General features: G+C 42.0%; 1 protein-coding gene across 4 annotated transcripts in view; it reads left to right on the top strand.

The window, feature by feature from the left end:
* Positions 1 to 13,495, top strand: part of MICALL2 (MICAL like 2) — a 162,676-nt gene that overhangs the window by 134,227 nt on the left and 14,954 nt on the right. For all 4 annotated transcript variants that reach the window (XM_069209900.1, XM_069209903.1, XM_069209901.1 and 1 more), the window contains exons 12-15: positions 3,022 to 3,145; positions 4,001 to 4,091; positions 5,014 to 5,087; positions 11,464 to 11,578. In XM_069209900.1, coding sequence (XP_069066001.1) covers positions 3,022 to 3,145; positions 4,001 to 4,091; positions 5,014 to 5,087; positions 11,464 to 11,578 — 404 coding nt within the window. The remainder of the gene's footprint in view (positions 1 to 3,021; positions 3,146 to 4,000; positions 4,092 to 5,013; positions 5,088 to 11,463; positions 11,579 to 13,495) is intronic.

Below are 13,495 nucleotides of genomic sequence, written 5' to 3'. Positions count from 1 at the left end.
AGCATGTTGTTGATATCACCCATAGATAACAGAAGCTGCAAAGACAGTGTCTTTAAACAATAAAATAAAGATTTTAAACGAAGATGAACAAAATAATAGAGTCCAGCTATGCGTGGTGGTTAACCTTTTAAAGTAATGATGTAAATCCGCCCAGTTAAGTGTGCAGTCTAACTTATGATTAGCCTGGGCACCACCAAGAACATTAAATAAGTCATAGTTTCAGAAAACACCTAGAAATACAACCTGTGTGCAAGACCTTCATGTTCTTCTCACTCAACCTTGATTTATGTAATTGTTCCTTCTCCCTCCCGGCTTTTCACTGAGATTTGCCTTTCACGTCAGTGGCAGTATTACTGTGTTATTTTATATAATCTAATTATTCGCCTTTTGATCCTTCACTAACCCCTTGTTGTAATCTATCCATTTTTCTTTGTCTTAAGGGTAAGGGGTCCTTTTTTCCCCAAAGTGCAGCTTTGCACCTTCTCAGAACTCTGGTACTGCAGCTTCATGTCTAATGCAGCCGTCACAGCCTCTAGTTCTCTCTCTGCCATATCTCTTTTTTTTTTTTTTTACACTTACGTTAAAGAACTGATACAGGAATTGTGTTAAAAGTTTAAGGTAGTGTTAATTTAGAAGCCACACAACTATATAGTTGGGGATCTAAAGTCTTGGGATGGATGATTTCAACTAATTCATTCTGAACGCCACAAGAGAGAGATTCTATGGGCCAGATGTATCGAACATTTTTGCGCTTGTAAAAATGCGTTTTGGTATGTATCAAATCCAAATTGGATTTGCGACTACATACCGATTAGGAATTATGAAGGAGCGTGCCTAGAGCGTCCCTTCCTAATACTGAATCACAGAGGTATGTACGATTGTTTTGTGACCGTGAATGCAGTCGCAAAACAATCTCAGTTACCACCAATTTCAAAAGTGGTGGTAACTCATTCCCAAGGGACCCCTTCCCCTTTGTGGATGGTAGCGAAAACATTTTTTGAGAGCAGGCAGCGCTACTCTTAAAAATGCAACAGAAAACTTTTCATTTTTCTTTTTTAAACGAATCTCGTTTTCCTTTTAGGAAAACAGGCGGCATTTAAAAAAAAAAAAAAAAAGGATTGCTTTATTTAAAAGCAATCACAGATATGGTGGTCTTCTCAGCCCAGCAGACCACCATCCCTGTGATTGTAGCCATTCGCAATGAGTCGCAAATTGCGACCTACATCAGGAATATTAATGAGATGGGCCCATTTGCGAGCCCTTGCGAATCGCTATATGAAACTCTTGGAGTTTCATACATTCCAATAGCAATTACTTAATTACGATTCACAAAAAATCTAAATTTGGTAATCGCTATTGGTAATAATGATACATCTGGCCCTATGCCATGTCAGGTCCTCGCCATTCTGGGATCAACCTTCATGGCCTGCTCCTTTTTCCTCAAACCAGCTCTGCCAACTGGCGTAAGAAACCTAGATATAAAATAGGCTCCGATTACCTATGATGGACCAGATTAATGCAGTAGTCAAGACCTGTTTTTTTTTTACAAATTTGCACCTTGAAACAGATTTTACATCTGTTTATTTTTCCCCTGAGAGTGCCAATTGTCAATGCATTTGTGTCAACATATATCTTGGCAGCTTAGTCTGTCTTGGCCTGCTGTTTCAAAAGTTTGAAGAGGTTCCAAATTTTGCTTCTAGATTACTGCAGTCGTCGGCTCTAAGACCACATCACCCAAGGACTGGTTTCCCTTCTTTGGCTTCCAGTGAAAGACCGGATTTTATTTAAACCTGTGTGTCTTATACACAAAACTTGAATTAGTCATTTTAGCAGCAGCATTGAATTACTCATTTTAGCGCCTGCAGCCTGTGGTACCAGCCACTGACTGAGATAAAGGATGCTGCCAGGGGTAGAGCCTTCCCTCTCTGTTGGGATGTTGGGTGGGCAGCAACAGATTTCTGGCTATGTTTTATATTGAACAAGGGTATCCCTACCAACCACCCTCACGTTCAAACTGAACACTCACCCAACCAGGTAGGCTCCGTTGGGGCTCTTCGGATTTGAGGAAAGGCCAAAGGTACCCAGTGAGTATTTAGATATTGGTGGCTACCATCAAAACAGAGGCCTTGCATAAGTCTGGAAATCTGAAACGATTACACGGACAAGCTGTATGGCCATTTTCTAGGATAAATTGAAATTCACATGTATAACCTAGCAGCCCTCTATACATAAGGTGATCTGGAAATATGTATATAATATGGCTTGACATCGGAGAACATCACTGCAAAATACCTGCTTGATGTACATCTTTGGGACTGTCGCTATTGTGTGCTCAAATCAATTGATTCTTCTTTTTAAGTCTTGTACAACTTGAATTCAGTAGTTTGCAATTACACTTTGCTGAAAAAAGCTACTAATAGTGCTGCTTTGCGTAGATCAGGCTTCTCCAACAAGTAGCTCTCTTGTGTGCCGTCCAGCCTATTAAATTAGAAGCTTTTGCTTGGCTGAATTAACATATGTATATCAAAATTGAAGAGTGCTTATTTGAGGCGAAAACACTTTTATTTTCAGAACACATATGCTGAAATTTGAAGAAAAATGGCTGCATTTTCAAAATATATTTTAATCTGATATTTGAGTGATAAATCATTTGGCACTGTTTAAGTGTTTTACAAATGTTATTGCCTTGATACCAGATGCATGGCTGCTATGGCTCTTATGTGTTGCCCATGTAGAGGCATTCCATATTGGTGAAGCATGTTTTACTGCTGGCAACCACGCCCGATGCGTTGCGGTGATTTCTGGTAGTAATCTTCGATGTGGTGGCCTCTAATGGTCACTATTACAAAACTAATAATATTAGTAGCCCTTAATGAGTTTCACGGACAAGAAGTAGCTCTTTCTGTAGAAAAGTTTGGAGACACTTGACATAGATGTTTACTTTGTCGGCCACACACAAAAGCTGCGTACCTATAATTACAGATGTCTGAGCTGGTGTGTTTTCTGTGATCCTCTTTACAGTTCCGGCCAGATTATGTTCCAGAAGAGGAGATTCAACAGCAGCTCCATGACATCGAGAAGCAGCTGGACATGCTGGAGCTCAAAGGAGTGGACCTTGAAAAGGAGCTACGCAAATGTGAAGGAGGCAAGTGGTCTTGGTGCCTTTAATTTGAAGGGCATCTGTTGGAATGGGATTACGTCTTAATTATGTGATAGGATGGAGTTTGTGTTGCTCAAAGCATGGAGCCATTTAATCTTGGCTTCTATGGGCTGAGGAGTTTTTTGTTTACATGGAATCAGCTGCTTCGCAATGACAGTGGTGTAGATGGTAGCAAATTCTTGGCCAGATCCTGTTATTAATGTCATATTTGCTCATTGCAGCGTAGCTGAGTATTCGGTACAACGAAGGCAATATTTGAATCACCAGGTCACACATCTTTGGGCGGGGGACCCCTTTATAATTAATTTTCTCAATATCAGTAACCAGATCAGCTTTAAATTTGCTTCAGATGCATCCTATCGGCTAAATTGGGAATCTGTGAAAAGTAGTTTTGAAAAACAATATGTGGGAAATAATTAAATGGTAAATGCATGGACGGGGGAGTGTGCTTTGCCAATTCACTGTATTTTGTGATTTGGTGTTTGATCTGCTTTTGTCACTAACCCGAGCTCGGAGTTGCCGTCTCGTCCCATGTCATTAGGAGCTATCAAGCTATTGTTTCTTGGCCATCATCGCTTTATATGTTGGGGCTTGTACTTCAGTTTTTTCTATTATAAATATTGCTATTTAAATGGAAACTGCAGTTGTATAAAAAGCAAAGCCTAGGTAAAGGGGCCCTGTGATGACAAGGGGCCATGTGCGAACCCTGTGGGGTGCGTTGTTTCTTAGCAGTTCTGTCAATCTCTGGTTGTAATGTTTGTGTTTTTCTGAACAGACTCATAGGGTGTGATGGAGAAGTATATATTCTGGTCTCAAATTAAATTTCTCTTTTGAATGTAGATGAAACAGAAGATGCCCTCATGGTGGAGTGGTTCAAGCTGATCCACGAGAAGCAGCTTCTGTTACGACTGGAGTCGGAGCTTATGTACAAGTAAGTGCTATCCAACTATTCTTTGTGTTTTTGCTTCAAAACAAGGTTCTTATCACTATGTTTTTCAGAACACAGAGAAAAGACTTGGACGTTCTCCTATTGGGGTTTATTGCTGAAAACAGGAAAGAATTTGTTAGCACGACCTGGGTGCTCCTATTCTGTTCTTCTTTCCATATGCAGTGGTACATGTGGCCCCAGCCTCAGTATTGTTGTGATCGATACCCGTCCTCAGTCAAATATAGATGCCTGAATTTGAAGTCATGTCTTTGTTTTAAAGTTTTCAACTTCCAACTAGAACTCATCTCCTCCCTTTTGGATGAGGAGAATGCCATTTTCCTATGAGCAAAGCAGAGGTGAATTAAATGCTTAGTTTTTTTGTCCTTGTTGCGACCCCAAAGTGGTCATCATAAAGGAGAAACAGGTTGCTAATGTCATCAACTTGTGCTTCTACATGCCCCTCTCACCACTAACAAACAGGAGAGAACAGATCCTATTAAACTAGGCAATTAGTCTTATTCAGAAAAGGCGATGCCATTGTGGCAGTTGGTGGACATATGCTGAAGAATAGGTTTTCAGTAAGTTTCAACTTAAAATATTCATCTTGCTTATGCAGGAAATGGGAAGGTCATTCAGAGGCACATGACTTGATACTTGAAAATCCTGGTCCTAATTCTATGTATTCCAATGAGCTGGGCTGATTTATGAGTCTGTCGTATAGATTGTAAATCATACTCAAGACACTAGTGAACTTTTTGGCTTGTTTCGGTAATCTGGGATGCTAACCTAGCAGACCTTGTAAGCTGTGCACAAGATTTTCAACACTACATTCTGGTGTAATGGTATTTACTGTAATACCTCAAATTCCTAGATACTGTACCTTTCTTTCATGCAAAAAGATGTTTTATTTTGTTGTGTTTTCCAGATCCAAGCAGCAGGCGCTTGAGGACCAGCAATTGAGTGTGGAAAGCGAGCTCCGTAACCTAATGAGCAAACCTGGTGAGTGAAGCATTTTTATATTTCTCACTAAATGTCCTGATGCCAACCCAGGACTCTTTCTTACAGGAACTATTAGCACTTTGTTTCTAGAAACTGATATTTTATTGAAAAGGGCTGCTTGTTCTTAAATCATGTGTGAGCACCTCTTTAGTGATCTTTGAGAAGACTGCATTATCTGAATGTCTAATAGGTGCATAGGTATAGATGCAATTATTTAAATGTATTTGTGTGGCCCTAGAACTCTGGGAAGCCCTGTTGATTTGCAGCATCTGGAAAGTTTTGCTTCCTGTTTGTGAGGTGTCATGTAACAGTAATCTAGGCAGATCAGATACCTGACCTCCCTGTAGCTCAATCTATTGATGGAGTTCAGTTTTTGTGTGCATGGTACTCATGATATTTATAAGCTCCATGCCACTCCTTATGTCTATCGGGTCCTTATTCATGTAATCGTATTTGCTTTGAAGTTTGTCACCAAAATGTCTGTCCGCCAGATGACTGTGAAAGGCTTAGAAGAAAATGATTACATGCTTATGTCGAACAAGCACAGCTACACAATCGTGCCACAGAGTGTGTGGTTACTCAGTTGCAATAAATTCAAACAAAAAAGGTAGCTTCTGCTGGAGATTGGTCGAAGATGACAAGGTTGCGTGGGTGCTCTGTTTTCAGTGACTGTTGTCATGCTCGCTCTGTTCAAATGAAAGGTGAAAGAGGTCGTATGCATTTACGTAGTTGAAGGACAGATGACAAGACTGGTTCCATTAAGGGGACAATTGTAGCATGATGTGGTATTCACCCACACAAAATGCTGAGAGCAGAAACTGACGCAGTGCTGAATGGCCTGTTGCAGATGTAGGGACCAAACGGGACCAGAGACACTGGGTAAAGCGGAGAAGTTGAAACCTGTCCCTTTAGGATTCCCAATTTGTTCCTCAAATCTCTACCTGCAGTGCTACTCAATTTGATCACTTTGCCTCATCAAATATGCCCCGGTCACTGCTAGCTCGAGGCTGCATTTCTTGATCTCACAGTGGCTAATACAGAGCAGTGAAACAGCCACTACTTGTGCGTCACGTTTCTCTGTGGGCTGATCAAATTATGTAACATAACTATTGAAAATACATGGCGGAAAAAAAACAATCTAAGATGGAGTCGATGCCCATGCGCAATGGAACCGAAGTGGGAGGAGTCCTTCGGTCTCGTGACTCGAAAAGACTTCTTCGAAGAAAAACAGCTTGTAACACTCCGACCCAACACCAGACGGCGGACTATGCACAGCATGTGAATCTGCAGCGACTAATGCCACGAACAGATGTACACTGGGTAAGTGACATTTTCCGTACATCTCAGATCAGTGAGTGCTCTTACCCAGATGCCTGCTTCTTCTAGAGTGTTATATCTCCCGCATTCCTTACCCAAAACTTTATTTTGTCTGCTATCCTATCCAGTGGAGACTTGGAGCCCATGCCACCTTCCTTTATCCTACCACCCGGCACGGAGGGATGCTTTGTTTTTCTTACTTGTTTATCAGTTGAATTGCAGTCATTGGAGGGCCCATCTTTGTCATCAGCAATCCAAGCATACCGTCAGAGTAGGTCTTTGGGTGCCATTGTTTATCAAAGAGTGACCAATTCCTCTGCCAAAAAAATTGTTCTGCCATGCTTTTCAAGTATCCTATACCAGTAAGAGAGCTGTCCAATGTCAGAACTCCCCAAAGGGGAAGGGAAACTAAGGAAGCTTGATTCTTTTTCGGATAGAGGAGTCTCATCAGTAGGGCCGGTGCAGCTTTCCTGTGCAGCTTTCCTTTGATGTACGCCTTCGACTGTCTGCCACATAGTCCTAAAATGAAATGCTGACACCAGATTCAAGGTTCTTGCTTATCCATCTTTTTTCGACTACTGTTTTCTACTTGACCGTCAAAAAAGTAAAATATGGTTGCTAATGCTGGGTCCAGTATTTCTAGGAGGCATTATCAACCCATGTACTGCAAGTATGAGGCACCGAGCGAGCAATTTAAATATGGGATCCACTATTATGAGCCATTTGCAGCATGTTCTTTTCACAAACGTCTGGCCTTTTCCCTTTCAGAAATGTCACCTGATTGGACCGAGTAATTATTGGTGCAATAACACCACGTGGTAATACCATATCCTGGTACTTTTGGGCAGAGAGGTATTATCATGTAAAACTGTGCAGTGATACCACTCCACACTTCTTGTAATGCATGGCTAAGGGTCATTCTTATCACTCAGGATCAATGTTCCCTTCTTGCTTACAAACATTTTATGCCTTTTTGGAGCCTTCAATAAGGAGTAGTTTTGACGCTATGACTAGAGTGTATCATTACCTGCCAGTGCTGTCTGGAATGTCACTTCGACTTTTTGAGGCATTTCGTTCAGATCTGAATTAATATGTTCAAGAGATTTACTGGGATGCCCATCTCTTCTAGGACCTTCCAGAGCATGGCTCTCGGTACCATTTCAAAGGCAGCACATGGATCGATGAAGAAAGGATACAGTTTGCCCCATCGATTAGAGCTGTCTTCCAGTAAATACTGGTAAAGCAAAAAACCTGGTCAACTGTACTGACTTTACTTCTGAAGCCTGCCTGGAATTCCAGTAACACTTCATGGTCTTCTATCCACTCTGTGAGACGAGCCAGAATCCGTTTACAAAACATTTTTTGGACGGCATTGATCAGGCTGATAGGCCTATAGTTGGCCAGATCATTGGGATCCCTTTTTGAAAATGGGAATAGTCTCCACCAGTTTGCAAGATTTGGGGGATCGCCATGCCTGTCAAAATTGTATTAGATAAAAAATAATATAAAAACAGAAACTTCCACTTAGCCAGCTAAAGATCATTGGGGATCATATCGGGCCTGGTGCTTTTGCTGCCAAACAGAAAGTAATAGCTATCTTGGTTTCATTTCACACCAGTACCATAATAGAGGAATCGTTTTGTAAACCTGCTCAGGGGACCTCACTAAACCTACCTCAGCATGATTACTGTTATCCTTACAAAGGTTACTAAAGTGGCTAACCCACTGCAGGGGTTGAACACAAATTTCTATGCTCCTGTTTGTACCCCTTTCAGAAACTCTAACTATGTTCCAAAAGTTTATATTATGCTTGGTTCAGAGGGCATCTTGTAGATAAGCCCATAGGGGAATTTTCAAATCTCTCTTGGCCCTCTCCAAATCCATCCTATAAACCTGCCTACACTTCACAGGTGAGTTTCAGCTGCCTGCTTTGGCTGTAATAAGGAAACTGTCATTAGCTTCCCTGCCGGATTTGGTATACCAAGGTGCCCCTTTCAAATCTTGCTTCAGAGAATTCCCCCTAGTGGCGAGAAGACCTCTGACCTGGTTGAAAAGCTGACCATGCTCTTCTAGAGATATTTCTGCCCTTCCTTCCACAGAACTATCAGAAAGGTTTGCTATGGTCTCCTTGAACATTTTGATAGCTCTATCCAGCACATCAGGGTTTCTTGCTACCCAGTGCCATTTGATTGCGTCACCATTGTTGGAGTATGTAACTTCCTTCAATTTGGGGGATTTTCCAAAGGGAATCTATCTCAGAAGTTAGCTTGGGAACATTGGCTATTAATGGTTCCATAGTAGCATTAATATCCATTACTACAATTATGTAGGAATCACTGAAGAGGTTAGCCAATAAAGACTCCAACTCCATTAAAGCACTGGTATCACCTGAATGCCCTTCAGCTTGATTTTATACATTGAATATGGTCAGTGTCACCTCAGAGAGGAGTTTTAGACTAACTGCCAGTAGATCTAGTGAATCTCTCTGAATATGGGTAAATACTGGTAACCTTAACCCAAATTGCTAAGCCCCCAGAAGGTCTCCCTCCCCCCCCCCCCCAACACACTTGGCTGGACTTCATTTGTACAAAAGGACGAATGACTGTTCCTATGGATGGGGCAGTACTCCAGATCTCTTGGAACAGACAAATATTGTATTCCTCAATGAGTTGGCACCAATCATGCTCAAACAGCTTGCTTCTAACCCCTGCCTCATTCCAGGACAATATTTGGATCCTATTCAAGCTCTACTGTATGGACTGATACATGTGGAGTGGCCTTACTAATACACTGCAGTGTTCTCCCGTTAGGGCCTCCTTCAGTAGGACATTGCCCCAAGCTATCACCCCAACCCTACCCCTAAAGTGGTCTCCCCTGCCTCCAGAAGACCTTTGGGCACCCAGTCACTTAGAACCTGCCGGTGTTGCTGTGTCAGAGATTAAGATATTATTTGTAGATGGGGAGGACAATAATTTCATTACGCATCCTAAACTGATTGTGATTTTAGTGGTTGTATTGCAAAATATGCACGCATCTATTTCGAAAAACCCTCCACCATGTCTCTGCTGTACAACAAAACTTTGAGAACATCTAGGAAGACCACCTGTCCTATTCGCAATCTCAAATCTACAGGTTGTGCTTCTGATAATGGAAAAGCAGTGTTTTACTTCCCTAAACCAGTGAGCCACTTCATTAATGAGGGCTTCCTCATCTTCTTTGGCACCCCCAGTCGGTTTAGAGACCTGGTTGATGCAGACAATATTATGACTGGCATGCCAAAGGATTTCAGATAGGCCCCACCATTTGCCATAATCCCCAAGCCTGGTGTATGAGGAAGCATCAGTTCTGGGACCATCAGGGATGGAAAGCCTACTTGAGGACAAAATATCTTGTTGCTTCCCTCTGGGCCTCTTACCCTCCTTCCAAGGTAATTGCTTCTCTTATGCCCCATCTGTTGGATCTCATAATAGCTCCTTGCTGGACACTGTGTCGCAATAATTAAACTCACTGAAGAAGGATTGGGATTTGGTAAGACACCCTCGAGCATGCTAGGGGGATTGCAAGACCTAGCAACAAGTGGTGGGGACCTCTAATCTGTATAATTAAGTCTCCTCATTCCTCTCGCCCCCATGTCCTGCATAAACATTTGCCCGCCTATAATCAAACGCTTCCAACCTTTGCTTCCAACCCTTAGACCATATTTTTTTAAGAGAAGAGCCTTCTTCCTTTTGGCTTCTAATTATACCAAAAAGACTCTCCATAGTATTTGCCGTCCTTGTTTCAATGCCCCCTGACCTCACCAAAGCCCCCATCCATGCTTGCTTTCATCACAACAGAGAGCCGAAAAACGATTGTGGCACTCCACTATCACTGATTCCGTTTTGGAGCCCTCGCATCTGCAGCCTACGATTTAGACTTCCTAGCAGTTCTAGGTTGAGTTGCTGCTGCTGCTCGATTTAGTGTTTGATCAAACATTTGCGGAATTCGTTTTATGCTAATGTCTGTGGATGGGGGAGAAGAAGGTGGCTGGCTCCCACTGGGTGAGTCGAGTAAATGATATCAGTATATGCATCTATCAATGTGTCAATTGTATCAATTAGACAATTGCTGCCAGAAGATTTCAGTAATTTTTTGGCTCTGCTCGGGCCTTTGGTCCCCTTCAGCAATTTTCTTTTGACCATAATAGCTGGCTGGGCACTAAGGAATTCAGATTGTATAGGCAAGGCATAAAAACAGTTGAACAAACTCACCACCCACGGCAACAGTGGGGTCAGTCAATGTTAACGTGCCACACTCTGCCTGCATAATTTCAAAAAATGTAAAAAGTCCCACCTGCAACAGAAAACCATCTATACAAAAGGTGCACAAAAACTTAAAAACAATAAGGAATTTCAAAGGCAGGCATTGGTGCGAGGCCCCAGTCCAGCCTCCTCTGGGCTCTGACAGGCGTGGACGGGCTGCCCTTGGCCTGGGCTTCGCCCGGGTGCTCCACAGGTGTGTCCCGCACAGCAGGAAGGTTTTGCACTGATAAGCGTTTGTCGGGAGGCAGCAAGGAGCAACAGCTCCTCCTGGCACAAAACCTACTGGGGAGTTTTACCATTTTCTCTACTGAGAAAAGAGGAGCCCATGAAAGTACTCTCAGGACCATAACTTAAGTGCTATATCAGTGCCACCGCAGAGCATCTTGCAGATTCAAAACACTCTGGTGAAATACGATGACAGAGGGCCTTGTGGTTTCTTAATGTAGGACTTTAAGGAATTTAGTGTGGAGATGCCCATTAATGTTTAGGTGACTGGAAGCATTATGGAATATAGCCCAGTGTAGTGCACATGAATCGAGGACTTGGAAAGTACTTACGTATGTTGATGTAATCAGTCATCAGTTTATCACTCCCAATCCATTTAAAAAGGTTTCAGTTTTATATAAGGTCTCAGGACTCCCCCTCTGATAACATTATAAAGGGTATAGTAAAGTTACATGTAACTTCTCTCCATTAGTTTAGGTTTCTTGTTTCTCTTGTTACACCACCAAGGAATATATTTCTTTTGCTTGCTTCAGATAAATTAAAGACTCCGCGTGAACGGGATCGTGAGCAGGAACTGCTGGAGGAGCTCTTGAACATCGTCAACAACAGAAGTGAAATTATTGACTGCTTAGATGATGATCGACTGAGGTGAGCAATGCTTTCCAGCTTTTTGTCCCTCTGCCATATGTTTCCTGTTTGTTTTCTCAATGATTCATCTCATTGACCAGTTGTTTGAGACAGCAGGTTGGTGATATGGACTATAACCAAAACTTCTCTTGCTTCTCATGTATTTTTTTGACTGTTTCATATACCCTAAGATGCCTGAACTAGAGTTTGACCACTAGTGAGCACATTGATCCCCTAGTGTGATAAAAATGTATACAAAGGGATTATTTATGGTCCTTTTCTCCCCTCTGCCTTTTAAGTCATCTTGCTACTTACCCCTCATTATACCTCTAATTTGAGTATGCACAATGTTGTGAGCATATTGATAGTGCACAAGCCACATCAGCCTATGTCGCAACACACATTAATGCCCCAGCAGATCGTTCTGTGTTCAGACTATGCTGTAAAACTTATTGTGTAGCTTACAGCTGAAAAAATTATTTCCCGTTGTTATCCAAAAATCCTAATTTAAATCGGTATTTGGTAGAATTTTCTGGTTTCAAATTCCATGTAGGAATCCAGCTAGATTTTTAAGGCTTTCTTGAATTATAGTAAATCTTGCAGCTCATGCAGTGACTGGTGATCATGTGTATGCATACAGTGAGTTATTTGACTCACTTCACTTTTTTTAATGTGCCAAACTCTATTTTTCACATGAAAATATTTTATGTGTGACAGTGATCACAGAGAATAATATAGTTTGGCTCCTGTGCATTATGAGGGTTTCTTAGCACCCTTTTTTCATTAAACATTGCATGAAATATCACCTATCCCAGAGATTCATTTCTGTTTAAGTATGACATGTTTGTCATACTGACTATACTTACACAAGAAAAACCCTTGTGTGATAGTTGCACATTTCTGAGAACTACATCCTAGGATGGTGAACACAAATTTAAACTGACACATATTTCTAAACTTCTGCTTGGTATTATTAAAGCTGAACATTTAGTCCTCGCTGGTGATACTTTATTTTGTATGCACAGAACTTCCATTTGTGCCTTGATCAAAGGCTATCTCTGATCAAGCTTTTGCTTGATGACTATGGGAACATTACTCCTTTCTGCAGCGGGAGATTTTCCTTTCAGTGCTTCCTGTCAGGATGTTTACGGTACTTAGAATTATGCACACCCTCCAAGCGTTTCTTTTCAGAGCATGTGATCTATATACAATAATGAGCCTGAAACAGGTTGCATTTATGGGATAATTAAGCTTCTTTGTGCATCATCATTGAGCAGCCGAAGGAATGGAACTCCTCCGTGTATGTCAGTTTCATCGAATATGAGAAGGCATTTGACAGCATGGACAGAGAGACCATTTGGTTACTCCTCCGCCACTATAGTGTGCCAGATATGCCCATAAGAATCACCAGGAACTCTTACGAGGGAATGACCTGTAAGATAGCTATGGAGAACAACTAACAGAAGCTTTCCAAGTGAGGACTCAAGTCCACCATGTTTGTTTGCTCTCACCGTTTCTCTTCCTGCTCGCCATAGACTGGTTCATGAAGACATTCACAGCAAAAAGAAATGGTATCCACTGGACACCTTGACTACAGCTCGATGACCTGGACTTTGCAGGGGCCCTGGTCCTACTCTCCCATACCCATCTGCAGATGCAGGAGAAGACTGACAGTGTGGCAGCCTCATCAGCACAGCTTGGCCTCAGCATCCACAGTGGAAAACCAAGATCCTGAAGGCTAACATGGCCAGTGGATCTGCAGTCACTCTTGCAGGCAATTCATCGGAAGATGTTGAGTACTTCACCTACTTGGGAAGTGTCATTGACAAGCAGGGCAGCACAGATGATGACTTCAAGGCAAGAATCAGCAAAGCAAAATGCTGTCTTCATTCAGCTAAATCAGATATGGAGCTCAAAGGGCCTAATGTTGCAAACCAA

This window comes from Pleurodeles waltl, chromosome 10, assembly GCF_031143425.1.
Source record: "Pleurodeles waltl isolate 20211129_DDA chromosome 10, aPleWal1.hap1.20221129, whole genome shotgun sequence".
Lineage (NCBI taxonomy): Eukaryota > Metazoa > Chordata > Amphibia > Caudata > Salamandridae > Pleurodeles > Pleurodeles waltl.
The sequence above is the reverse complement of the archived record's forward strand: the minus strand, read 5'-3'. Positions and strand labels throughout refer to the sequence as shown.